At 37.0% G+C, this 27,483-nt stretch overlaps 2 protein-coding genes across 3 annotated transcripts in view; one reads left to right on the top strand and one right to left on the bottom strand.

Moving 5' to 3' along the window:
* Positions 1 to 19,293, top strand: part of cacnb2b (calcium channel, voltage-dependent, beta 2b) — a 34,711-nt gene extending 15,418 nt beyond the window's left edge. The window contains exons 2-14 of one of the 2 annotated variants that reach the window (XM_084732586.1): positions 3,324 to 3,389; positions 6,509 to 6,631; positions 7,713 to 7,852; positions 9,297 to 9,358; positions 9,464 to 9,489; positions 11,192 to 11,272; positions 11,388 to 11,446; positions 11,547 to 11,656; positions 14,452 to 14,603; positions 14,735 to 14,830; positions 16,215 to 16,388; positions 16,664 to 16,691; positions 18,103 to 18,236. In XM_084732586.1, the coding sequence (XP_084588712.1) occupies positions 3,324 to 3,389; positions 6,509 to 6,631; positions 7,713 to 7,852; positions 9,297 to 9,358; positions 9,464 to 9,489; positions 11,192 to 11,272; positions 11,388 to 11,446; positions 11,547 to 11,656; positions 14,452 to 14,603; positions 14,735 to 14,830; positions 16,215 to 16,388; positions 16,664 to 16,675 (1,101 nt within the window). In that variant the 3' untranslated portion in view covers positions 16,676 to 16,691; positions 18,103 to 18,236. Of the gene's footprint in view, positions 1 to 3,323; positions 3,390 to 6,508; positions 6,632 to 7,712; positions 7,853 to 9,296; positions 9,359 to 9,463; positions 9,490 to 11,191; positions 11,273 to 11,387; positions 11,447 to 11,546; positions 11,657 to 14,451; positions 14,604 to 14,734; positions 14,831 to 16,214; positions 16,389 to 16,663; positions 16,692 to 18,102 lie in introns of both variants that reach the window. The other variant, XM_084732585.1, reaches the window with a different exon arrangement.
* Positions 19,294 to 27,052: 7,759 nt separating this feature from the next.
* The window catches only part of LOC146317953 (macrophage mannose receptor 1-like), a 40,191-nt gene continuing 39,760 nt past the window's right edge, over positions 27,053 to 27,483 (bottom strand). Inside the window, 2 exon segments of the mRNA XM_084732497.1 lie at positions 27,053 to 27,231; positions 27,314 to 27,343. Of these exon segments, the coding sequence (XP_084588623.1) occupies positions 27,056 to 27,231; positions 27,314 to 27,343 (206 nt within the window). The 3' untranslated portion in view covers positions 27,053 to 27,055.

Here is a 27,483-nt window from a genome sequence, read left to right as displayed (position 1 = left end):
ACATTTGAATTCATTTTTAGTGATCCTTTCAGCTTAATTTGTAACCATAGCCATAACTTTTTTGAATTTTGTGTCTAATGTGGTGTGATTACTTTTTATGCCTCTGCACCAGTGACATCTGTCACCAAAGGCATTATCTTTTGGGGTTGTCCATCTGTCCCATTCTTGTGAAAGTAATATCTCAAGAAAAACTTGAATTGAATTTCTTCAATTTTGGGGCAAACATCTGTTTGAACTGATTGAAATTTGGAAGTCAAAGGTCAAGGTCGTGGTGATGTCACAAATCATGTTTTTGGCCATAATTGAAGAATTCATATGCTAATTATGACTTTCACACAAATATGTAATAAAAATTCCTTCAAAGTCTTCACTACACATATGGCAAAGCTGCTTACAACAAGTGACTAACATCAGAGTATCTCAGTAGTGACAGGCCGTGCAGAAAACTTAAACAGAAAACAATTATATCAAGTTGAATTGGAAAACAGACAAGAAACAAATCGATTGATTAAGTTATGAAAAAATGGAATGATAGAATAAAGCACCTGTGAGATGTGACAAAGTTTATCTGTCAGGTCTGCGGGAGCTACTGGGGTGTGGAGTTTGGGAGATGTAGGCATATATCAGACAAGGAGTCTAATGTAGGCCGCTCTTTAGGTGCATTATGGGAAATGTAGGCTCTAGTGCTTTTGGAACATGAAGCTCTGGTTTGATTGTGAAATTTTTTTCTATCTCTTTACTTGTCTGGGTGTTTGTGTGGGGTTATATTTGATTGTCAGTAGGTGATTCTGGAGAAGGATAGTTGATTGTTGAGTCTCAGTCCCAGGTTGTCAAATACCGATGCTTTGGATTGGAGCCACCTACGTTAGAGACTCCTCCTGGCTCTGATTGGTTGTTTTTGTTCAAACATGGTGGTGGTGTTCTTTCTTTGAAGTATTGTTAGTTTTTTGCTTTGCTGGCACACATGAGTAGACAGGGCAGGAGAGAGAAATACTGGAAGAATTACAGATCTTTTTTTTCTTTTTTGATCATTGAAATTGAAGGCTCATTTCAATCAATTTTCAATTTAATATTTAAATTGAAAGATTTACATTTAAATTGTCACTAGTCTGAAAGTACTGTAAATTACACGTGCAGTTCAAATTTTCAAGTGTAAATAAATTACATATTCAAAGTGTCATGTTAGTAATACACAGAATAAATATATCATCAAGTGTGAAAATAATTTGAACTTACACTTAAGAATATAGACACACGGAAACTCACCAAGCACTCAGAGGACTGTGTTGCATCAAACTGAGCAGACTGTCGACAGCGAGAGAGCTGATTTGTGACTTTAGGATGCAAGTGTGTATCTTGAGTGCCAGATTGACGCAGAGGGCTGTGCCACCTCCTGGCTATGACACAGAGGGCATTAATTACCATGTCTTTGAGGGGACAATCTAATCTCTTGGACGCATGGCACATAAACCCGAGTGTCCCAGGAGGGATCTGCTGCAACACTTCCCCACAATTAAAGGCAGGAGGATTCTGGGAAAAAGGCACAGTAAATGAGATGGCATGTCTCTGAGATGTTATTGGGTCAAAAGCTTAAAGGTTAAGTGTTCAGACAGTCTGAATCAGGGCTGCGGGGATTTTAAGAAAGTTTGAAGAATTCATACAAAAATATAGACAAATATTGATGTTTATTGTTATTTTAATGAAATACAGTGTTCTGCAAATCAATATTCATTTTTGAAGAAGAGTTAGAGGTCTGCACATGTTCAAAATGTTAGAATCAATCCAAAGCAGAACTGTGTAAAATCCACTCAAAACCCAATCTGATAAACCTGATGATAATTAGAGCTGATACAAAATGAGCTTGATCCAAAAAGACCAGAACAGAGAGACAACAGCAACGCCTGCAGCAGCCTGACGGTCTATCTATTAACAAGCAGCTGTGGTCAAAAAGAACAGCGATAGATAAAATAATAATAATGTCCTGAGACTGAATATAAAATCTCATTCCAAAAACAATTTGTTTCCATGCTTCAAATAATGATTTATAGAAATAATTGTTTTGTAGCCAAGTGGGAAATATAAAGACAGAGGAAAACTATTGTCTAATCAATTCAATATCTGTGAATCAAATTCCAAAAAGATAAATTTTCCCCTTGCTACATATTGTCCATGTGAGGAGCTTTAGTCACAGGGGGAAATGACTGAGCCTGTGAGAAGAGATGAATAATGTCTGTGGTGCTGGATGAGCTATCGGCTTGAGTTTGGATATTTTGTATTTCAAAAAACAAAGCCTGCATTGCAAGTGTCAGAGGTGTGGAATCGAGTCAGACTCAAATCACAAACTTGGTGATTTTAGACACAATCAAAGACTTGCAACTCCACTTGAAATTTCACTCCATCCTCCTCTTGTTCACATACAAAACTATGAGGTGGTCAACAAAAAGCAAATGACAGTATGCCAGATGTGCAGGCTGACAGTCACAGACGGAGACGCAACAACTTCCAACTTCATTCAGCATTTTTAGGACTCAAAACTAAACATTGGAACTTGATTTGGTGACTTTAGTGCAATGACTTTAGGGTGTAGAGTTTGAAAGATGGCATTTACCAAAAATGGAGGGTCTAATGTACGATGCAATTTAGGTGCATTATGGGAAATGTAGGGTCTAGTGTTTTTGAGCACACCCCATAAAAGTCAATATATCAAAGCCTCTGCTGCGTTGATTTAGACTATTTTTCTCTCTTGCAAGTCCCTCAATATTAAGATGGCACAATACTGAGTCACTGGGGTCCTCTTTTAAATCACTGCTGTACAAACTCCATGCTCTCTTGTCAGGCTGCTGATGTTTTTTATGTATATGTTTTTTGGCCTTTTAGCTTTATTGACAGGACTTTATTGACAGCTTTAGATAGACAGGAAATTGCGAGGAGAAAGAGGCTGAAGACATGCAGCAATCGAACACAAAGCCGCTGGCTCTAATCTTTTACAACAGTTTTTTATATCCGACCTCGTGGCATCATGTTTTTCATGTTATTAGCCTCTATCTTGTTTTTATCATTCCCTCTCTTGGTCAGGACATTATCAGTACGTCAGCTTGAATCAATAAAACATGACATTGATAATAATAATTGATGTGTTTAAGTGATTTATATTTTATTTCTCTGTCTCTCGATATTTTCTGACTTTATTATTAAAAATGCATTTACCTCATCTTCAAAAAAAAGGATATTTCTTCTGAGTGAGTCTACGATGCAGTGCAAATTGATCAAATCAATGTAAAGAACTGATAATACTAACTATCATCCCTCTGTTTCTCCTGCAGGGAGAGCGTCAGGATTCGGATGCCGTGGAGGAAAGAAACGCTCAGGTGCAGCTGGAGAAGGCCAAGGTACTTTCTCACTGTTTCATCATGATGTCAGCTGACCTGACCCCCCGCGGCCCGCTCAGACTTGTTGCTGAGAGAGGCTGCTCTCAAGGACATGATTACGTCACAGACAGCAAAACACAGACATCGTGACATTGGATTAGCAGAACAATATTCTGCTATTAAAATGAGTCACTGCTGTCGTCCTCTTTGTCGTTCCTTTATGTGCTCAGTGTCTGGAGAGGCATCATAATGAAGGATATTGATTATTGATGATTCAGTTCATTCAACTGTTTTGTAACAATATATAATATTTCATATTTCCACTGAAAAAAAATGTAACATGTAAACATTAATGTCATCATCCTCAGCTGAGCTGTAACCTCTCATCTGTGAGTAGATGGTCACGTCCTTCTGCATGGTGATAAGGCTGGCAGGTGTAGGTCAATGGGGAAAAAAAGTTCTTACATAACATTATCTTAAGTAACCAGGTCATGATTTCTGGAAAGAGACACTGCTGTTGAGTTGAATGTATTTTTTGGACCACCACAAGCTGTATATGTAATTGTACACATTCATCTCTACATTTCCAAAACTCAGCCGCTCACACCAAAACAATCTAGATGGATAAATACTAATAGCACTACAGGTAAGAAGAAAAATATATATTTTTGATTTGGGGGTGAACTGTGCCTTTTAAAGTGTTATTTTGATTACGTTATTTTCTTATTTATTACACTGGTTGCCAACCTTTTTTGTTTGTGATAGTTTATAGTCAAGCCATGGGTTGCGACCAGTTCAACCAAAAATTAATGTTCTTAGCTTGCACCTCGGTTAGGAACAATAACAACAATAAAACACTGGACTGCAACTTAAATTATTTGGAGCACAAGAGTGAATTTCCATAAATCAAGAAACAGAATTGCAATTAAAACCATTCAGATTAAGAGTGAATTTATTTACCTTTAACACCAAGTGTATTCAGAATTTGCCTGCTAAAGGTGCAGAAGTTTTCCAGTCAGGCAGCGATGTGTAACTTAGGTCAAATCCTTGACTGTCAATGGTTTCATAACAACAAAGAAAATATCTTCACCCATGTGCAGAGCAGAGGGGCGAGGCCTGTAGTGTGCCCTTACTGGGGTTGGTTACGTTCATATTTAAACCAGTATGGTACTGATACGGTACCTGGAATTCGGTGCCGGTACTCAATAGTGTCTTTTTTTGGTACTCTATGTACTCACTGTGTGATGACAAAAACATTGTTTATTTTGTAGCAAATAAGTAGAAACTTCAACAATGTCTCAATTTCAGTTGTTTTTTTTATATAAAACATTAAAATACTTTTAAAAAAAAACCTTTCATTTCAAGTGCCCCTGTAGCTCAGCTGGTAGAGCGTGCGCCCCACGTACCGAGGCTGTTGGTCGTCTGCAGCAGCCACCGGTTTGACTCCCACCTGCTGCCCATTTGCTGCGTGTCATCCTCTCGCTCTTCTTTCCTGTCATATAAAAAAAAAAGAACTTATTGCCAGAACATCCCCTGTTTGGCTATCACTGTTTAGTGTGGCTTTATGCATACAGACAGTGAGTATCCACATTTTTTTTTTTTTTTTTTTTTTTTTTTTTTGCTGTGGGCATAATGACCATGAAGGTCATTACATAAACATATCAAATCATCACAGCTGATATCACACTGTTCCCCTCTCTTTGCCTTTTAAACAGCGCCTGCTGACACACGTCCCATTGAATATTGAATTAAATCCTCCCCCACAGATTTAACGTGCTCCCACCGGTGCGCTGTAATTAATGCAGCAAACACACTCGGTCCGTCCCCTGCTGACCCCACAGCCTCCACCACAGCCTCATCTTTCCAAAGTGAAGTAATTAGCAGCCTGATCGGCATGACACTGACATTTGACTCTGATAGGATTACAGCTGAACAGCCGTTCAATCACAAGGAAACATACAGGAGCTATTGTGCAGGGAAGAAGATGATGCACTGGACCTTTTTCACAGCAGACATGTTGATTTGTCATAGAAGGAGAGGTGAGAACAGGTGTCACTAATAACATTAACAATGGCTCTGTTTTATTCAAGTGACCCAGTAAGACCTGGCAGTGAGGCAGCTTTCACAGTATCACGAGTCTGACACTGAAGCAGCTAGATGGAATCAAGTTTATTATTTACAAAATAAAGATTTTCCTACATGTAAAACCATCTTAAAAGGTTTTTGCAGATTTCGCGTGTTGTGAAAGATACAAAAGGAGTGGTATAGATTATAGTATAGTATTTTTCACATTTTGAAATAGTAGAGTAAACACAGGTGTTATCTGTTACATTCAGGTCAGACAGAGTTACAGTGCTGCTGTTATGCATCTTGGCTCACTGAAAAAGTTCTGCTGCACTAAATAATATAAGAACGTAATTAGTATAATTGGTAACACCTGTGTTTATGCTTCTAATTTATATCAGTATGGCTGCTGAGAAAAAGGTCTTCTGTCAAGTCGAGTCAGTAAAGAGACAGTGCACCCCAAAATCAAAACTACTGTTTGTCCTGTAGCACTATTTATCCATCTAGATTTTGTTTTGGCATGAGTTGCGGAGATATCAGCCGTGTCTGCCTTTCCTACAGTATAATAGGAGTAAATGGCACAAGTCATATGGTGCTCATAGCACCAGGAAAAAAAAGAAAAAAGAAAAAGAAAAATCAGATATCCAAATGTCGTGGGTGATGATTGAGAGGGATTAATTTGGTATGATTTTGCCTCATAGTTTGCCTATTATATTATTAGATCATAATTATTGATTAATTATAAGTATTACTAATGTTGCAGGTGATAAAGATTGAATTTTAACTTATTTATATACAGTTAGGTAAATTAATCCATAAAAACACTTCATAATTTATTAATGGATTATATTTTGCATCAATAATTTTGACTCCAGTACAATAGTAGTTGTTCTTGATTGTGAAAAAGGTTGTTTTTAATATGTAGCTTCATTATAATGATGTTATCAACTGACATTGAACGATATATGAGTTATTTTTTGTGTGAAAATGTGTGTGTTTTAAATGTAGGTATTCAAGCTTACTTTGACATCTGTTAGTGATAATGTTGTGTACGTTCACCTGTCCTGTGTCTCCAGTACAAACCTGTGGCATTCGCAGTACGTTGCAACTTCTCTTACACGCCAGCAGACGACGACAACGTTCCTGTACCAGGCCAAGCTGTTACCTTTGAGGCCAGAGACTTCCTCCATGTCAAAGAGGTTTGAAACAAACACAAACACATACACACACACACACACACACACACACACACACACACACACACACACACACACACACACACACACATTACTGAACCACATTCAGGTGGAGCTGCTGCAAAAACATAGCTGTTAAACTGCATGTGGATACAGAGCACAGAAGATAAAATGTAAAAACACACATCAAAGCCAGGGAGTCAAACCTTAAAGGAGTAGTTTGGATTATTTGTCTGGGATTGTGTAAAGTATTTGTACATAGTCAGTGTATTACCTAGAGTAGATGGCAGTTGACACACTCAATTTGGAGAAGCAGAGACGAGTATCAGCGCAGAAGCTAAACTGAATTAACTGCTGTGCAAAGTAAAAGGTATTTTAGCTACCTAAAATAAATCAGTATCAGCTTAAGTGTACACTATATTTAGAATATTTTTACCACTTTGCTTTGCTGTTGTTTCTGATGGGAAAATTCTGTTAGATAAGCCAAATATCACTCTCTCCAAATCAACCAAATTCCATTGGCAAAATCAGCTATTTTAACTCACAGAATATGTGAGTTTCTGGGACTGTTGCCTCCATCACTTAGTTTGTCTGCGTTATTTTGGTACTTTAGTTTTTTTAAAAGGCTAGTTCGGATTCACCAAAGTCACACAATAGTAAAAACAAAGTAGGAGATCAAGGCAGCCAGAGACCAGCAAATCTCTGGTAGCAAATCTCTGGTTGTGAGATAAATTGACTGATTTTGCCTATGGAGTTTGGTTGGTTTGGAGAGTGACGTTTGGCTTATGTAACAGCAGTTTCCCATCAGAAAAGGCTGGCTGACGGCAAAGTAAAGTAGTGAAAATATTCTAAATATAGCATATATTTAAAATGCTATCACTTTTTATGGTGGATTTTTGTAAAGTAGCTAAAAGACCTTTTATCGCTGGCCGTGTCCACAGAAGTTCATTGCTTAGCTTCTGAGTTGATATTCCTCTCTGTTTCTGCAAACTAGGGGCAAATAAGAACCTTATACAACCCCACTTCAAGTAATCCAAACATTCCCTTTAAATATTTGTTTGTTTGTTTGTTTTTTAATGAGCAGAAGTTTAACAACGAGTGGTGGATCGGCCGGCCGGTGAAGGAGGATGGTGTGGTGGGCTTCATCCCCAGTCCAGTCAACCTGGAAACCATTCTCATCAGAAGAGAAGTCCAGGCGAGGAAAGCTGCTAAGGCCTTAGCCAAGTATGTACAGCATGTTTCTCTTTTCCACCAGCTTCAACACAACAGGGTTACAAACAAACACACAACCCCACGCTGCCGTGTGCTGACTTATCTTGTAATCCTAATAATAATCTTTATTGATGCAGCACACGTACAAACAAAACATCACTACAAAGTGAAATACAGAGGATTATATGACATTTTAGGCCTTCAGCTGATGCTCTTTGAAAACATGCACAGATTAGTCAAACTGCATTTTGACCAGAGAGGTGTTATCAGTGTGAGAGGGTCACAGCAGGAATTGTTTTGTGGATGAAAGCAAAGCAAGCGTGGCTGGATTAACCCACAGGGCTGCACTGTGGCAAAAATGAGCTGAAGGCCCCAACTGACTCCTGCCTGTGGCCCTTTGCTGCACATCATCCTAACTTAAGCTGTCCTATTCAAATATTTATTAAAGACATAAAAAGCTCAAAATATTTCTAAAAAAACAAACAAATGTCCTATACTGACAGTTTATTGCTGATTGGTCTGTGTATCTTTTGGTCATGAGATTTTCTTTTCAGAAACAGGTATTAAAAAACAAAAATTTAGTAATTATTTGATTTTTGTTTTATAATACAAACATTTTGATTGAAATACAAGGCTTTTTCATGAAACAAAAACAATGAACTTTTAAAAAACTGTTTTCTTTTCATCTATTTTGTATAACAAAAAATAAAACCACTAAAAAAAAGAGAAACAGAAAAAGGTGTTTTTTACTGGTATTTACTGTTCTGTTTTTGAGAGAATTATAGAAAAGTATGAATTAATTTAAGCTTTAATTTCCTCAAAAATTGAATTGTAAAACAATAGTTCCCTTTTTGACCTTAAAACAGAAAAATGCTTTGTGTTTCAATTTGAAGTTTTGCAATTTAGAATAAAAATCAAACAACCTTTTTTCATTTTTTAAAAGCCATTTCTGAAAGGAAATGTGAAGGCCCGAAAGATAAACTGATCTGAATGATCTTTTTAAAACGCTAATCTTGTTAAATACATTGGTATTGGTTGCTATTTATTTCAGCACGGTAGAAAATCATCATTCACAGATTCAAAAGTAGGGATATTTTCCTTTTGTTCAGTCAGTGGGTTGTTTTCTCTCTAATCAGCCTGGCAGGCAGCAGATTCACTACAGACTGAAAGATTTTGACTTGACCCAGTTAGACTGAAAGAAACGCATCTAGAGGATCTTGGAAATTTGGCTTTGGTAGTGACTGTGTGTGCTGAATCACTTCAACGGATTTACCCTCTAAGCTTTATATAGCTGTCTTATATAAGTAGATATACAGTGTGTAAGAACAAATTATTTTATTGCATTGAAACATAGTGCTCTGTTTTCATCACGACTGAAACATTCAGACTGCTGTGTTTTGTCTCTGTCTTTAGTGGAAAAGATCCGAGTTCATTCAAGACTTTTCTCTCATTTCAGCAAAGCAGCATCTCAAGCAGCTCAAGATATGAACTCAAAGAAATACACTCCTCCATCACAAGGTCAGTGTGTGTCCTGAAGTGTGTAAAAAGAGTTTTGTTGTCTATTTTTTTCTCGATGCAGGAAGGAAACATTAGATAACCTCTCTTATGTTTCTGTACAAACAGCCAATCAGCAGGTGAAAAAGAAACCGGTAAGTGACTGAACATTTGTTGTTCTGTTAACATCTCTTTCATCACATTGTTTGTCAGATCATGGACAGTCCTCCTCACAAAAACACATATATTTTCCACATCCATCTCTGAAAAACGGACAGGCCTTATTTTTTATTATGAAGTGCTTTATAAAACAAAGAACGAGAAAAGCTCTAATTTCAGCGATGTTCACTCTGCAAGCAGCATGTTGACAGGTGTCTATATTAGGATTCATGACAGGCACTTTGGTATTGTCTTCGATGCAACTGTTTCATGTGTTAACATAACAAGGAAGACTGCAAGATGCTGTTGAAGGCTCCGGCAAACACCTATAAGTTTCTGTTGCGTTAAGACATTTTTGTCAGTCTGATCGAGCTGCCTTTACTGAAAAACATTTTTGACGAGACTATATAGATGCAGTGGACAGATTAAATCATTTTCCATTGGTCTGATTGTGACAAACACAGATCAATGAACCTGGCTGTATCACCAGATATTAGTTATTCTGCTGACGTATGAAAGGGTGAACCTGTAATTATGGAGGTATTCACATTGACTTAAAAATTTTATTTATTTTTTTTTGCTCTGGCCAATGACATGACAGGACTCATAAGTTTAAAAAAAGTCTATAAAGTAACTGCTCTGCCTGTACCATCATGTCCTGTCTGGAGTGTAAAGATTGCATCTACCATGGTTACAGAATATCGTTCACATTTAATTAAACCTTCAAGTAAGTCTTATTTTCATTCATGGCTCAATACTATTTTTTCTTCCTTGTACCGATGTCCAAACTGAGTGACAGCCAATACCGATCTGGTTCCATCTTTTTCCCTCTCTTAAACATCTTAGATGCTAATAATGGATGCACTTTGCTTAATCTAACCACCTAAAAACATGATACTCAAACTGTGAAACAAATATTTTACTCATGAAGGAAGAATTACACGGCCTACAACATGACTCAGTCATATAATACTGCTGCTTCTTTTTACTTTTTCACACAGAGAACTTTTAGCAGCAGTTTTGATTGGTCAGCACCATTCAACATTTTATTTAAATAAATTGCATAAATTACACTCGACTGCTTTTTTCTTCCTTGGTCTTTAAATAACTCCACACAACTGACATGATGACAGTGCTGCCGACAGGTCTCACTCATGTTTTAGTTACTGTTCAAGTGCACATATGTGTTACACATCTCACTCTGAGGCATGTCACTTTAAGTTTAGTTAGCCATTTAAGAGATAGTTTAGGTTAACTGACCATATCAGATTGTCTGGGTTTCTTTAAAATTTAAAAAAAGCAACAGTCAATTCAATCTCTGTTGATCAACTAATGATTTCAGGTCTAATATTCATCACATTCTGCTCCTGTGTCCTGTGTGAATTAATAGAAACTGAAATGTGAAAAAAAAAATCAAATATAAACACATGGGTTGGACTTTCATCATCCTGCATCAAACACAGAACTTGTTTATGGACGATAAGGTCAACTGTTGAAACTGTTCTGTTGTACAGGAAGAAGCAAGTTTTTCTTGGTTGACAAGCTGTTTTGTGTTCAGTATATGCAAGAAATAAACTTTTAAATAAAGATTCAGTGCTCCTTTAGTTATTCTAATATCTTACTTGCAGTGTGAATATGCATTCACATTCACTTTTATCTCATATGCTGGATTAAATGTGTGTTTCTTTGTGGCTGCAGGGGGAGCAGGTGGCTATGTATGATGTAGTGCCTACAATGCGTCCTGTGGTTCTAATGGGACCATCACTGAAGGGCTTAGAGGTGAGTTTTCCACACCCTTAATGAGTTTCCTTTGGCTCATGCAGGGTCTAAGATGCTTTAAATATTCAGAAACCTGATTTAGTATTTCAAATAAATGTTTCCTGTGTGATTCCAGGTTACAGATATGATGCAAAAAGCACTATTTGACTTTTTAAAACATCGATTTGAAGGCAGGTAAGGTCTGATTCAAGTCTTCTGCTGCACTTTTTTTTATGTGGATTTAAAACACATTGAAAGTGACGATTGTGTAACAATATCTGTTTCTCCTGTCCAGAATCACTATTACACGGGTCACAGCAGACATCTCTCTGGCTAAACGGTCCATCCTCAACAACCCGGGCAAAAAGGCCTTAATGGACCGGTCGAACACTCGCTCCAATTTAGGTACACCGCTTTATCATCCCGACCTGAAGCCAGCAGTCACTTTGATCTGTTTTTAGAGTAAGATGTTTGGGGTTTGCTTCATCAGGACAATTCAGATAGTATCAGTAACAGAAAAGTACAGTTCACTGACTTCCAAAATAATATATAGTAATTGCTTTCTGGCACTTGTTGTGTTGTCCCTTGAGGTAAACCTCACCCACTTGCAACCCTAATTAGGTTAAAACAAACAACTGATACTTTCTGACCCAGGTCTGAAATTAATGTGTCAGACTTTCACTTTTTTTTTATCTCACTGAAACATTGTGCAGTTTATACTCATGTACTAATATATGTTGAATAGATGATCCCTTATTTAACTGGATAATCATGTTGCAGATCACTTTATGCACCACAGTTAAGACAAATAAAGATAATAACAGGAATAGTTTGACATCTTAGGAGATATGCTCATTTATTCTCTTGCAGATCTGTACCACTCTCATGTTCATATGTTACGCAAAGTATGAAGCTACAACAGATAGTTAGCTTAGCATAAAAACAGGAGACAGAATTAGCTCCATCAAAACCAAAACATTGTTCAGGTAGTGACAGTGTATCCCTGGCCAAAAATGGTCCCATACAGACACCAAAACTGCATCATGGTTACAAGGCGGACAGCCAGATAGTGACATTGTTTCCACATCCAATAACGGTCCGGTCAGAATCTCTCTTACAAATCAGAAAATATAGATATGATTATAATATTTTATTGCCATGAAAAATGTATATGTCTTTTTCTAAAATTATAATAATTCAATAGTAGTAACACAGGTGGCATGAGGGTGGTATTGATCTTTTAAACAAACTCTGGCAACACAGAAATGTAAAGTAAGTGTAAAGAAAGTACAGAGTTTACTGGACATTTACTGGGAATTTGCTGTCTTTGCTCCAGTGACATTGTGTAGCAGGATAGGCTGAATCCCCGCTTTAGTCATAAAAAGAAAAGATGGGTGTCAAACAGAAGCGGGATAAGATTCACTCGGTTTTCTCTACTCTTGTCTTTCTCATTGCTCTCTCTCATCCCAGATGCTGCCGGTATGTATGACTGAAAGCACTGGTAGTCCATGTCTGTTTGAATGCTTCCTTCCTTTCATTTACCATCTCATATCAATACCTGCAGTCGCTGTTCAGTGTGTACAAATACAAAAGCAGAAGTTCTCTGCTCTTTATTTGTTTTAGTGGGATGATAGATGTGCAAGATGTAATTTTCTCTGCTCATGCCCTGCTTTCCTGCTCTCCCTCTCTAGTGGCCAATCTTTAAATTACTGCTCTTATTAAAGTGTAACACATCCTGGTTTTTCTCAATGGATTAGTTACCCAGGAAAAAAACAATTATTGTGGTAGTTTCATTCGCACTAAACAGAAAACAACAACAACAACAAAAACCCTGTAATTTATTAGAATCAACTAAACTTTTCTCATTATCTTAAAGTAAACCGTAAATATACAAGTTTTATGTGTTCAAGTTAATTAAACTTAACTTTCTAGTATTTATCTTCAAAAAGCTTAAGCACTTATACACATGAGTTCTTCTAATGTGAAGTCTTTTGACTTGACATGATGAGTTGAATGAATGTAAGCTGTCTACTGTGTAGGGTTCGTAAAGAAACATGAATAGCATATTAGCAGACTTCCCAACATGCATGAGCAGCTGAACAGACTCTTCAAACTGAAAAAATTCAAAAAGAAAATCAAATTTGTTTGTAATTAAGTTGTTAATTCAATTTAATACACTTACTGATGCAACTTAATATAGTTACTGCTTCAATTTAATACACTTACTGAACATGTTTTGACAAGTACAACTGAATTAATATCAAGTTAATTAGACTAAACAATTTAAGTTGTTTTGAATCATTACAAAATTACCTCATTGTCTTTAGAAATTCAGTCAACTTAAATACTATGTCTTTTAAGTTAAAACAAATACACTAGTTTAAGTAGGCAGTATTTCATCATAGGTAAGATTTACATTTTCAATCTGTTGTATTATATTATTATGTTGTATTATATATATTGTATTATATTTGTGAACTGTTCTCCATTTGTCATATTAGTTAAAAGTCTGTTCTTTTCTTGGTTTCTACAATAGAAATAACAATACATCATGTTGTTTTTGTTTGTTTGTTGTGTTGAATTGAGATGGAGAAAAAGTTTGATTAATAGTTACAGAACCAGCAGTCCATGTAGTATTAGTTCTAGAGCTTCTGGTCATATCACATGGTTTCCCAGTTATCAGGGAATTGTAGATTGTAGGTCAAATTTCCCTTTTCTGAGCACTTTCTCCATACTGGTTGAGTAAATGGACCTTGTGGTGAGATTATTTTGTCAACTCCTGTTTCAAGAAGGAACTTTCCATCGCAACATATAACGTGATAATTTATTTCCACTTCTGGTTTTGGGAGGGGTCTAACCTTCAAAATGAAAGATTTCAGCCTGTATCCTCATTTCTGCATCTTGATTAAAAAAAAATAAAAGAGGGAAAAACAAAAACTCCAGCTCTGGCAATGCAATTATTCCTGAAATCACTCAAAAATGCACACAGTGGTATAATGTAGGTATTTATAAATTATAAAGTCATGAAATTACAATTCAAAACTACAGATCAATGACAGGAAAATATGTGGTGAGTGTTTATATGTTATGTGTTTATGAACCTTGTTTTACATGTTAACAATTAAATCAAAATAAGCACAAGTGACGGGTTTCCTGGATGTTTGATATTAAATTCATGCTTTCACTCTGTGCTTTTGCAGCCCAGATCCAGGGGGAGGTGGAGCGTATCTTTGAGCTGGCCCGCAGCCTGCAGCTGGTGGTTCTAGATGCAGACACAGTTAACCACCCTCTCCAGGTGTCCAAGACCTCCCTGGCACCAATCCTAGTCTACGTCAAGATCTCCTCACCGAAGGTAAGCTTCAGCAGAGACCTGCGGCTTCTTTTGGACTGACTGCTCCTCACTGCGCTCAGTGTTTTGCACTCAGTGCATATTCTAAAGGCATACCTCCTTTCTCCTCCATCTCCATCTGTTCTGTTTTGTAGGTGTTGACAAGACTGATCAAGACACGAGGGAAGTCACAGACCAAACATCTTAATGTCCAGCTGGTAGCAGCAGACAAACTCGCCCAGTGCCCGCCGGTGAGCGCCATCTAGTGGCCACTGCCTGAAACTGATGCAGTGGTAGTAAATGCTCAGTAACACTACATTTTATCTTGAATAGATGGATTGTTGTCATGTCATGTTAGACTTTTAGATATTTCAGTTGTTGCACAGAGTTATACAGTTGGCTTTGTCCCTGTAGTTTAAGTTGTTAAGCTAATAATAACTGACTAGAAATTGAACGGAAACAGTACTGAGAAATACATTGGTGGCTCCTTGATTTTTATGCAGAGTTCTAGCTCCACTGACAACAGTGATTTTATATCCTCAGTATTTTTTTCTGGGAATTTGGGAAGTTAGTAGCTTTAGTAGCTCGGGTATTTTGTGTAACTTTTACAAGTTACAAGTAACAGCAGTTTTAAACTATTTAAATTATTTTTAACCATTTTTTAAAAGTTTGTACCTTTGCATGGTTGTCTGTTTTGAGTAGCTGACTGACTCGAAAAAAAAAAAGAAAAAAACCTTTATAAATGCAAGCCTATTTACCATTTTAGAAGGTTTTGCACTGTCTGGCAATCTTGCACAGTCATGTTTGTTTGTCTGTTTGTACATTGCTGCACACAAGTACTTGATGTCGTCTTTCCTTGTGGTTTACGTATGTTTACGCTATCTTATATTCTTACAACTAAATTTACAGAAGCTGGAGAAATGGTGTTCTAGAGAAAACAGAACTGTTTTAGGGGCTGATGGCAAATTCTATGGAGTAACATTAATGTGTGAACAGTAACAGCAAACAAAACTGTATTCAGCACTGAATGTCACCATTTCAACGCCAATGATAAGGAAATATTGGAAGGCCTGATTAAAACTGCATTCATTTATATTTAACTATTGGTACACTAGCAGCAGCTGCTACCCTGTATATTCAAAGTCACTTTACACTTCATAACACAGAGTACGGGCTGGGTCTGGATTGACTTGCTGTTCAGTCAAGATTTAGACTTTCATATTGGGAAATAGACCTTACAGAAAATGTAATTATTAATATAATATGAAAAAAATCTACTGAAAGAATTCACTGATTTGTGTTCTGATGTCCACAATGAATCTCAGTATTTTTTTAGAGCCTAATTTTATATATACTGTAGATGTCAGTGTTGTAGACTACATAATCAAACTACCCATCATCACATGGGGTCACTTTTTGAGATGACTTTAATTCCTTATATCTCCATCTCTAAATCACATTGCAGGACCTTTTTATATCCTTATGTGATAACCAAAAATGTCTTATTTTCAAAGCCCACTCACACTTCTGCCACGCAGTTTATATCTTAACCTGCTGTCTAATTTACTGGTCAGTCGTTTGTTTCCTCCTGTTGGTCTTTTACTTATTCTTGTCCTTATTCTTTTTGTCCTGCAGGAAATGTTTGATGTCATCTTAGATGAGAACCAGCTGACTGATGCCTGTGAGCACATTGCTGATTATCTGGAGTCTTACTGGAGAGCCACTCATCCACCAGAAATGGAGCCTGCCAATGCACTGGTGGCCCAGCTAGCCGAGAACACACTGCCCACCAGTCCTTCACCAATACAGGTACGTCAAACACAGGCATATATACGAGGAACACTACATAAGCAGTAAAGTTATAGGATATAAGATCGTTTTCATTCTGTCATCCCATCTCATCCCACTCATCTCATCTGTACAGAGTCTGCTGAATGTCAAAAAATGTTTGCACTGTAAATAATAAGCTCAGCAGGAATGTGTTATAGACAGAGAAACTTCACAGTGTGCTGCATCTGTATTTGTTTCCATTTATTCATCTAACATTTTCATGTCATTTCTCCTCATCCTGTTCCATTGGAAAGGTGAAGAAATGAGATAGGTCTTCCTCTGGTGAGTGAGATAACTTCAAATTCTGCTGTAGCTCAATTTTCACCATTCCACCAAAATAATAGAGATGAGTTACAGTAGTGCTTTCTTTAGAAATTCACCAGAAATTATATGTATATCTTGTTTAAAGAATAGATGACTATAGTTGAGTTTTCTGTTTACAAACAGTCCATGGGACAGAGAATGCATTGCTACAATGTCAAGACAGATTATACATGGATTTATTTTTAGTATTTAGAAATAAAGCAACTTGCTAAAAACTGTAGTAAACCCCTGATTTCCAAAAACTACTTCTGGGTAACTAACTTGCATTATTAGGCCCAAACAGAATCTGCAGATTCTTTTTTTTGTGGAGCAGAGAGAGCAAAAATTAAATTGCAAGAAAACTGACCATTAGCCACTCATCTTCTAACAATAGACCGTTTTCACAGCAGCCATATTGTCATGAAATGGTATGGTACACACAGTGAGCCAAAATGCACAATAGCAGCAGCATCTGTTTTATCTGAATGGAACGAAACCTTAAGTTTTGTTACCACCTGCTATTTCATGTCAGAATGGCTGCTCTGGAAAGGTCTATCACCACTTCAACACATATGCAAACAAAGACATCACATACACTGGGAAGGTGCTTGATAACAAGCAACTAGTTTTACAAGCAACATCTCAATTTGTTTCAATCTGCAGAAAAACTGTGGAAGTGTCCGCAGAATTCTGCAGGTGCAGATTGTGTGTGGGCCTGATCATTATTTTTGACATTTTATACACAAAATAGTAGATCAAATCACAAACATAAATCAATCAAAAGTTAAAAATGGACCAGTTCATTAATAGTGAAAATAAACAGTAGTTGCAGTAGCTGTAGAACAGATGTGGAGAAACCTGAGGCAGCAAGTGCGTCTGTTTCCATGTGAGTAATTGCACAAGGCTGCACTAAGTGGCCCCAGGTCCCCTGATAAAACAGGGTATTATCATCCAAAAATATTCAGATTGCCTCTGGTGTGATTGCCAGTTTAGGCGCGTGAGGGCCAGCTGCCTCTCTAACAGCAGCTGTGACTGTGTGTGTGTATGTGTGTGTGTGTGTGTGTATGTTTGCATTTGTGCATATTGACATGGAAATACAAGTGTGTCATAGAATTTTCGCATTTCATTTATGTTTTACGCAACATCACAACTTTCTGGGATTGGGGTTGTGTAATAAAATGATACTCCATGTCTCTTTTGATACCACAGCAAGGAGGAAAAAACAGTTATCAGCACTCATTTATTTATTAATAACTTTTGTCAACTTTAGTGTGCAGGTAAAGACATACAGGATGAGTACAGCATGTTTTTGTGTTAAAGCAAGCTTTCTATGCATGCATGTCCTTTAAATGCGCATATGTGATGATTATGTTATATTTTGTTGTCCCAGGAAGGGCAGAAAAACAAGAAGTCAGCTGCCCCCAAGAGGAAGGGTTCCCGGGAGAACCATCTAGACCAGGAGCCCCCTTCAGCCCCAGCACAGGACCAGAGGGCTGAGGAAGGCCAACGAGAGGAGGAAGAGCGGCTCCTGAGGACTGAACCAAAGAGACCCCAGCACACCCACCACCATCACCACCACCACCACCACCACCGCCGGATGGAGCATCATAGCCACACCCAGCACAACCAAACATCCGGAGCACTGGAGGCACAGTCGAGCAGGGACTACACCCAGAGGCTTCCCCGCAGGCACCTGCCTGAGGACAGGGAGGAGGAGGTGGAGGACGCAGTGGAGGAGGACGAGGAGGACGCTCACTATAACCACCGGGGCCATAACCACCACCATCACAACAGCAATCACCACCATCATCACCACCACCACCACCAGCATCACCGTGGCAACAGCCAGCCACACGTCGGAGAGGACTATGAGCAGGAGCACAATGAACGCAACCGGCAGCACAGGCATCACACACACATGCCACCACGGACACACCACCCGGATCACTATCCTGCACACAATCACCACAACTACCACCACTACCACGGCAGAGACAGGGACAGGGACAGAGACAGGGACAGGGAAAGAGACAGAGAAAGACACAAGGACAGAGAAAGAGACAGGGACAGAGATAGGGATCGAGGCAGAGATAGAGACAGAGATGCACGACAATGGCACAGGGATTCCTACATACACTCGTGACCGTGTTCGTTTCTTCTGTCTGTTGGTGCATGGTTTTATGCTGCTCAAGTTATAATGCACTAATGGACGGGGCAGAGTGGTGTGTCATCTTTGTAGACAATGTTTCTCCTTGTATTGTTTGCCATTTTTTTTTATTTTTACCCTCTGCCACTCATGTGTCGTCCTTCTTTCTCGTTCTTTACCAACATGAATATTGTCTCTTGGTTTTTGTCTGCTTTATTTTTTTACCTAATTCATATGGCTCTATCAGAGTGAATTTTTTGCACAAACATTAGTCAACAGAAATGCAATGGTGTGCTCATGCACCGTCTGTTTTAGAGTTTTAAATTTTTTCATTGGTCACACAAATGTACAGAATCCAAGGACAGTTGTGGTTGATGTTACTGATAAAATTGTTGTTTTCTTGTGATAACAGGATATTTACAGAGTTGCTGGTTTATCAGGCATATATATATATATATATATATATATATATGTATATATATATATATATATATATATATACATATATGATGTATATATATATACACATATATATATATGTATCTCAAAATAATGAAAAAATGTTCTCAAAATATTACTTTCATATAAGTTATTATTTTGAGAAAGGTTCTCATTATTTTGAGATACCAAGTCATCATTTTTAGATAGTTAGCAATTATTTCAGTATGATGGAGATCTTTTTTCTGGCTTCTATAAATCCTCTAAAATGATCATACAGATAATACAGATGATTCATTACCTAGCTAGATGCACCTAATGAACTGGCAACTGACTGCATTTTGAGAAAAACAAGAGGTTCAAAAGTCCAAAACATTTGATTATTTTCCCAGGATAGCAAAATAATTACCCTGTATGAAACAACGATTAGTGATTAATCATTTAGTCGATTGATTGGAAAGTAATCAGCAAATATTTTACTAATTGATTAATTGTAATAATGAATTTTTTGAGCACAAATACCAAACACGATCTGGTTTCAGCCTCTTAAATGTAAGATTTGACATGTTATTAGATTGTTTGATATCACTGAAAATAGGATGTAATGGACATTTTTTTTCACAATTTTTGACATTTCATACACTAATTGGTTAAAAAAATATTCATTAGTTGTAGCCCAGGCCTGGTTATCACAAGTAAACACCTGTTATCCCAACATAATGAAGTATTTAACTTGTTATCTCGAGATAATGGGAAAAAATAAAATCACTGAAAAGACTGTTCTCGGCTTCCATAAAATAAATGCATTTTTATGATTTTTGTTTCTACAAGGTTACACAAAGGGATGTTTTGTCTAGTCAAATAACTGTGGGGAACAACAGACTTCTCATCTGACTGCCCCCTTGTGTTTAAATTGGTGTTTCTTCAAAAGCCAACAGTTTATTTTAAACATTGGTATGGAAAGTCAAACTATTTTTCTACATGATTCTAAAGGGACGTCACACTTTGTTTCCTACTTTTTCTAAATGATGTTAAAGCATATTTATTGACTTGCATTTGCTCTGTCTGGAAGCATGAAAACTCTTTGGTGACACTGACCTGTGCTATATGCTGGATACTCTATGCATCTTCTTGTGATAAAATATATTGCTTGAATACAATCTCTATGCATTTGTACATACTTCATAATTGCCTTGTTAGGTAAATGTAAGGAGAACCAGAGAGCCTGTTGCACTGTTTGGTAGAACTTGACCTTCTGTGTATGATTGCTCGGAGTTGATGAGATTGAATCGTTTGACTGTTTTGGTTATTTTTTGTTTTGTACAGCATTCAGAAGTTAATTTTGACAAATATGCATTCTATTGTTGAAAACCATTAAAACGTAAAACAAAGAAGGTGTTCAGTGGCATTTTATTTGAAGATGTCAGCGCCTCTCTCACTTATTACTGTCCAGATCACTGAATTTGTCCTTGATGCAATTTCAACTTGAGATAATTTCAAATAAGATAACCTTCAGTCTAAGTTGTTTTGTTAATGATGGCCAGCTAATGCCAACTACACTGAATCTTATTCCATATTAAAACAGACACAATGCCAGTGTATTAAACTGTTTCCCCCATTTATAGTCTCTATGATAAGAGAAGCTAACCAATATTTAATGTATTTAATATGAGAGTGGCTTCTTTTCTTAATCTCCACCAGCAAATAAGCTTATATTTCAAAATATGGACTTATTTCTTTAGTCAGTGTTTTGCTTGAACATTACAGAGGTCATCAGGGGCCCTGTTTCAACGATCTATAGCACATCTGAAGTGTACAAGTGCATTTAGGGCATGTTTAACTCAGAAAATATTCCAAGAGGGAAAAACACAGCAATATACATAAAGAGATAAAAGGAGAAAAAAATAATAAAGAGATGACATCACATAACGAAGAGCCATAAGGGCCCTGCCTGAGGAGCTGCCTCATATGGGGTCAACATTTCTGCTTTGTAGCTTGGGGTCAGACCCAGACAGGCTTTGAAAGTGATCAGTAAAGTCTTAAAATCAATTCTAAAACATACAGAGACCCAGTAGAGAAAAGACTGGAGGATTGGGCTGATGTGATGTCATCTGTACCACCCATTTGCGCCTAGCAAAGTGGAGATGAACATGCCTGAAAAGCATTTGCACCACACACTTTAGATTTAGACTTCTATAAATAGGGCTAAAGACCAAGTTTTTGTTGGTCAGCGTTGTTGCATCTGTCCACAAGCTAAGCAGTCATATCAAAACAGACCACATAACAGTATTTTTCAACATAAACTTGTTATTGCTGCCATTTTATAAAATAAACACACGTTTAATAAAAGGTTGTTGCATTGTAAATTGTTCAATTTTTCCTGTCTCACAGATCAAACAGCATTTTTAACATTTGCACACTGAGTCAAGGTAGGCCTGTGTTCAACACAATTATTGTATAGATGAATAATTCTACAATATGTTTGTAAAACAAAGCATATTTTCAGAATACTAGCTCACTGAGGCAAAAAAAAAGTTAATTAGTGAAATTGAATGTATTATTAAGATGTTGCAGCTGTCTCCAAGGTTGGAGTTAGTCTGAATTCTTCCATTCAAATAAAAGTTGTAAACGATGTGCCACATGCAATCACCTTTAAATGGTATAGGTAATTATTACATGGCTTTTTTAAATACTCACTTCTGAATTACATCATTCTAAGGTCTATTCTAAGGTCTATTATTTCTATATAGCATACCTTTGATATATATAAGAGATTGTCATGAAGTACAGATGTTTGCTATGGACATGGTGCTGATCATAGACTCTAGAGGAATAATAAAATCATTGTTAAATCATTAAAAAATATTCTAAAATGAAACATTTTGTGTCAAATTATTGATTTTTTTGGTACATAACCATGTAGCAAGCAGGATTGTGTTCAGTGAGCAGGTCACTGTTGACAAATAAAGCCATAAAATAATTTTAAAATTAATATTTTGTGTCACATAAATGCGTGCCATATATATTTTTGGGGAATGTAAGCATATAATATGCAGGATAGTGTACAGGGCATTATTGTGAGGATGATGCATGTCGGGATACTGCATCATCCTGTTGGGATTTATTTCATTATCCCTTACTTAACAGTAGAGACAGTGGCGGAATTACATGCAGCAAAGGTTCGTAGGCGGGAGTCGAACCCACGGCCGCTGCCGAGGACCCGCAGCCGAAGTGCATGGGGCGCATGTTCCACCACCTGGCCGCCGAAATACGTGTAAGGTTAACGTCTAAAGATTTCGTTGATCTAGTCTAAACAGTCTCGGTGTAACTAAGAGAAATGCAGAGTCTCCCCTGTTTAAAAGTTCACAATTACACCGAAATATGCTTATAAATTTTCGAGTGTCTTAAAAGAACAACGTCAGGAAATCGGACCATCCGAGGAGCACGCGAATGCAGCACACATTCAGTGTGTGGACGGAGGTAGTAACGCAGCAATGTTTACTGAAGAGACTCAGGTGTCGCTAGCATAATTTGATTAAGAAAAATATTAGTAACATACAATTAGATACCGTCGTACCACTGCGAAAATATCTCTTGAAAGTTAAAAACTTCTGAATTGAACTGCGAAGACAGTGTTATGTAGCTAGCTAGCTAGCTAACGTTTATATGCTAACGCTAGGTGTTTTTGGCTAGTTATCAAGGATGGAGGCAGGAAATGGGGATTTCTTCTAACAACCGCACTGATCAACACAGCAAGAAATGGACTTGGACGTTATGTGGCATGGGTACTCAGTCTTCATGACAGAAAAGAGGATGAACTTCGACATGAAATAACGTGAGTCAGATATAACTTCTGTCTGTCTGTGCTCCTCCACTCGCTGGTTTCTTACCAAAAACTCATTCATAGATACCTGTATGACTCTGTATTTACCCCAAACTGGGTTTTCGTTGATTTTACAAGGTTAGCTCTAGCTATATTCTGTGTTGTGTGTTGGCATTCTGTTTTAACTGATACTGACAGGGATAGAGTCTGTAATGTTTTGCATTATTTGAGAACTTTGGAATTCATGCATTTATTTGTTGTTCATCCACCTGTTGAGAAGGCTGCAGCAGGTCTGTTAGTCGCTTATGAGAATGACGCCCTCCCTTGTTTTCTCTTAAAGTTGTGTTGTAAATAAAGATGGAAGTAACAAATCACAACTACTCACATGACTGCAATTAAGTCACTGTACTTTTTTGAGTATTTTTACAAGTCAGTCAAAAGTATGTATTACACCAGTGGTTCCTAAACTTATTCTAGCATTTTTTTTGTCATTAACACTCATTGGGGAGTCGACAAATAAGTAGGATCCAAGTGAAATTTAAGAGAAAGGACAACACAACAGTATCAGTAAAATCTAGTTAATTTTCATCACTTAACTCCTATTTATTCAACTTCGTTTTAGTTTGGGACTCACTGGCTTACACTATGTAATCTACTTTCCGCTAATAATTACCATAGTTAAAATTAATTCCTGATAGCTACCCCAAATTATAGTTGGTTCCCTAATACCCCACATTGAAAATACTTTACTACAGGTAAAAGTTCTACATTCTGAACTTTACAAAGGTACAGTGGTATAATACAATGTCAGTATTACAGCAAAATGTGCTGAAAGTGTCAAAGGTAAATGTAGCATTACTCTTTGTGCAGTGACATTATTCCTGTTTTTGGATTATTACATCTGCATTAATGTGTATGTTGGATTATACAGCTGTAGGTGTTTAAGGTTGTGCTCATTTTAGCTAGTGTACATACTGTTGAGTAGTTTCATCTGTAATGTCATCATATGTTTGCACTATTTGAGACTTACGGTATGTTGTTTTGGAGAAAATGTGTATAATTGAGATTTATATGGTCTCTTGCGGAATAGCCTAAAAATATCTATCTAGATATTATTGTTTAAGGTATATCATCCATTTCATGATTCAATTCATCCTATAATACAGTTCTAAAATGATTATCAGTTTGTCAAAGTTGTAAGTTGTTAAGCTAGGGAGAGAGGCGGTGCCAGTCAGGTTGTATACATCTACTATATATCTAGACTATGCACCGACCACTTTGGCTTGTTGCTGTGGTATGTTGATGTCACTGCCATCTTTTGTTAGGCCAAGATTGACCTTTGAACAAATACATGTAAATGAGGGTGCAGGATAAAAAGCATTTATTTCTCAACCAATCTCAGAGAGTGGTGTGGTGTTATATTCTAAAGGATTTATGATCTACATGGAGAAAACTAACTTCATTTGTTCTGAGCAGGATTTCTTCCACTTAAAACTGGCTATTTTACAACAGAAACATAAGACAGACATTGAATCTCTCTGCATTTTAACCTTGTGCTGCTGCAGCCTGTATGTTATTTTGATGCCATTTACTTAAAATTTTTGCTTTTTTGAAAGTGATGTGGAAGTGTTGATAAAACAAATGATGCATCAGTTGATTTCATGTTATGCTTCCATTTAAATGTTGAATCATACAGAAATATCAGTTGATGATGTCTTGTCATTTTGTAGGTTTTTCTTTAGTATGTGGTAACATGAGAAACGGTTGTGTCCATGATACCTTGACTGATTGATCGATTGATTTTATTTATGGATTATTAGACACAGGAACAAAAAATACAAAGCAAAAGTACTTATTTCCAACATGTTCCTTAGATGTTAGAAGATAGAAAAAACAGAAGCACAAGACAATCAGCATAACAGCTCAATAAAGCAATTCTGAAATCCAAAAACAATCAACACAATTTAAGAACTAAAAAATTAACTCCCTCATCAAACAACAAGGAAAGCTAGAGGAATGTTGTTGTTGCAGAATTTATTATAAATCAGTTTCCTGTTTCATGCCACTTTCTACTTTTTTTCTATATTTCTAGAGAAATATTGTAGTTTTTATGCCACTACATTTATATTAAATTTTAGGTAGCATCTTGAATAACATATGATGTGTTGATAAAGGATAACAGATTGTAAAGATTATAAATATCAGTGTGTAAGTGTGTCTCCCCATCATCATCTTTAAACATCTCTCATGGTTTCATTTCAGTAACTGTTCAAGGCCCAAAGAGGTCAAATTAGATCATAGTGTGTCCAAAAATATTAATATTTTGTGTGTCAACTTCAGTCTGTCTTTGGCTTTAGATGGATTACATTAACAAGTTACTCTTGTTGGGAAACTTTCATTGCACTTACAACAACGTAATGAGTGTTATCAACTGAAGTCATTTCAAAAGTTTCTCCTCTGCTCTGCTCCATGTGCGTTTGTTGAAACACAGAGCAGAGGAGAGAAAGGAGTACCGATTATACTGTTGCCTCCACAAGGCACGTCCTCTATTAGTGTTTTCATTATCCTGTTCCTCCATTTATTCAGTTCTAATTAAACATCACTTGTGTCTTTTGAAATGTCCTGTATTATGAATTCAACAAACTGATCAATGTTCAGTGTTTATTTTTCATGTAAACCCTTGGAAAGTAAGCAGTTACCCAAACCACCCAATAAGTGTAAAGAATATAAAAGTAATTATTTTTCATTAATTTTTCTTGAGAATTGCCAAAATGCAAATAAAAACAAATGTTTAAGCTAAGTAAAGCTAAGCACCCCAATCAATCATTTTAAGCTTCCTATGTAAAGTTTATGAAAAGTCAAACATAACAGTCAGTATCTATACTCATGGGCTGTCACAATGTTTTCTAGTACACTTCTTCTAAAATCAGATAGGATTTGCAGACAGACAGAATATAATCTCGTTCGAAAATATACGATTTCAGTGTTTCCTCTAGGATTTTTTTCAGCAGCGGGGGCAGGCGTTCCGTTTCTCTTCTTAGAGAAATATTTTAATAAACTCATCTGAAAAATGCAGTCAGTTGTTACATAATGGTGTGTAGATATTAACGTTAGCCTAATACTATCAATTAGTTTACTCACGTTAACGACACTGAGTTGGCACCGGGCCAAATTAACTTAAACTACCGATAAGTTATGTAACGTTAGCTGGTCATCAACATATTGTGAATGTCTGTTTAACTTGTAAAATCTATGTCGAGTTATCTCAAGCTAATAACTTACGTCTACCTCTTCTCCGGCCGGTAATTCGCTGCTTTATTGTTTATTTGTAATTCGGGAATTCGCTCCTCTGACTCTGCCCTGTCGCCTAGGTGCTTGACGTGCTTGACGACCGCGCCCCCCAAACAACGCTAGCATCATGCAAATGAGCATGCGCAAGTATATTTCCATACTGAGCAAGATAGTTACCTGCAGTTTACCTTAGTGCTCGTAAGTACCCGACAGGAGTCTGTTATGAAGGTGGAGAGATGCGGCGGTGGTGTATTTGCGTCAACAATAAAAAAAAAAAAAAGAAATTTGAAGGAGTGGCGGCTAGGATTTAGGAGTGGCGGGCCGCCACTCCTAAATGAATGTAGAGGAAACACTGGATTTAATTCAGTTCAATTCAAAACCGTTTCAAATGATTACAAATAGATTTGCATGTAAATAAGACAACCTACATCTTTAATTGTTTTAGTCATTAAGGCCAGTTATTGCCAACTGCACTGAAAGTTTCAATCATTTCAAAACAGAAAATGTAAGTCTCAGTTATGCAAAGGAGAATGACCTCTGACCAAGATACATTCTATGCCCCATTTGGTTCTGCTTGTATTTGCATCACACAGTTATATCAGGCGTTTTCCTCCGCTGCATCCGCTCCCAGTTTATTGGTGTCGATCATTGTTGAAAGAGTGGGTTGTCAATGGCAGTTGACCTTTTGGGGATTGGAAAGCGGCGGCCAGATTTCTTGAAGACAAATAGGAGGATGGCCGCTCCTATGAAAATCACAGTAATGACCAGCCCAACTGTCAAAAGTTTGTGGCCACCAGTTTGAGTATCCACCGCAGGAGTTACTGTACAGATTCAACAACAAAGATGATGAGACAAAAAACAACATTTATAATTCAAATAAAAATGATAAGAGATGGAACTTACCAGCTGTTGTTGGTGGTACTTGTAGTAATGCTAGAAACAAACATAACCACAAAAACTTTACAAAAGGCTTATTATTTCTGTATCATTTTATTCACAACATACTCTCTCAAAATCAATTAATAAATATATTTTTGATGTAATATCAAGAGTTTCAACATGATATGTTACAC

This window comes from Lutjanus erythropterus, chromosome 12 (genome assembly GCF_056507025.1).
Source record: "Lutjanus erythropterus isolate fLutEry1 chromosome 12, fLutEry1.hap2, whole genome shotgun sequence".
Lineage (NCBI taxonomy): Eukaryota > Metazoa > Chordata > Actinopteri > Lutjaniformes > Lutjanidae > Lutjanus > Lutjanus erythropterus.
This window is presented reverse-complemented; position numbering and strand designations above follow the sequence as displayed.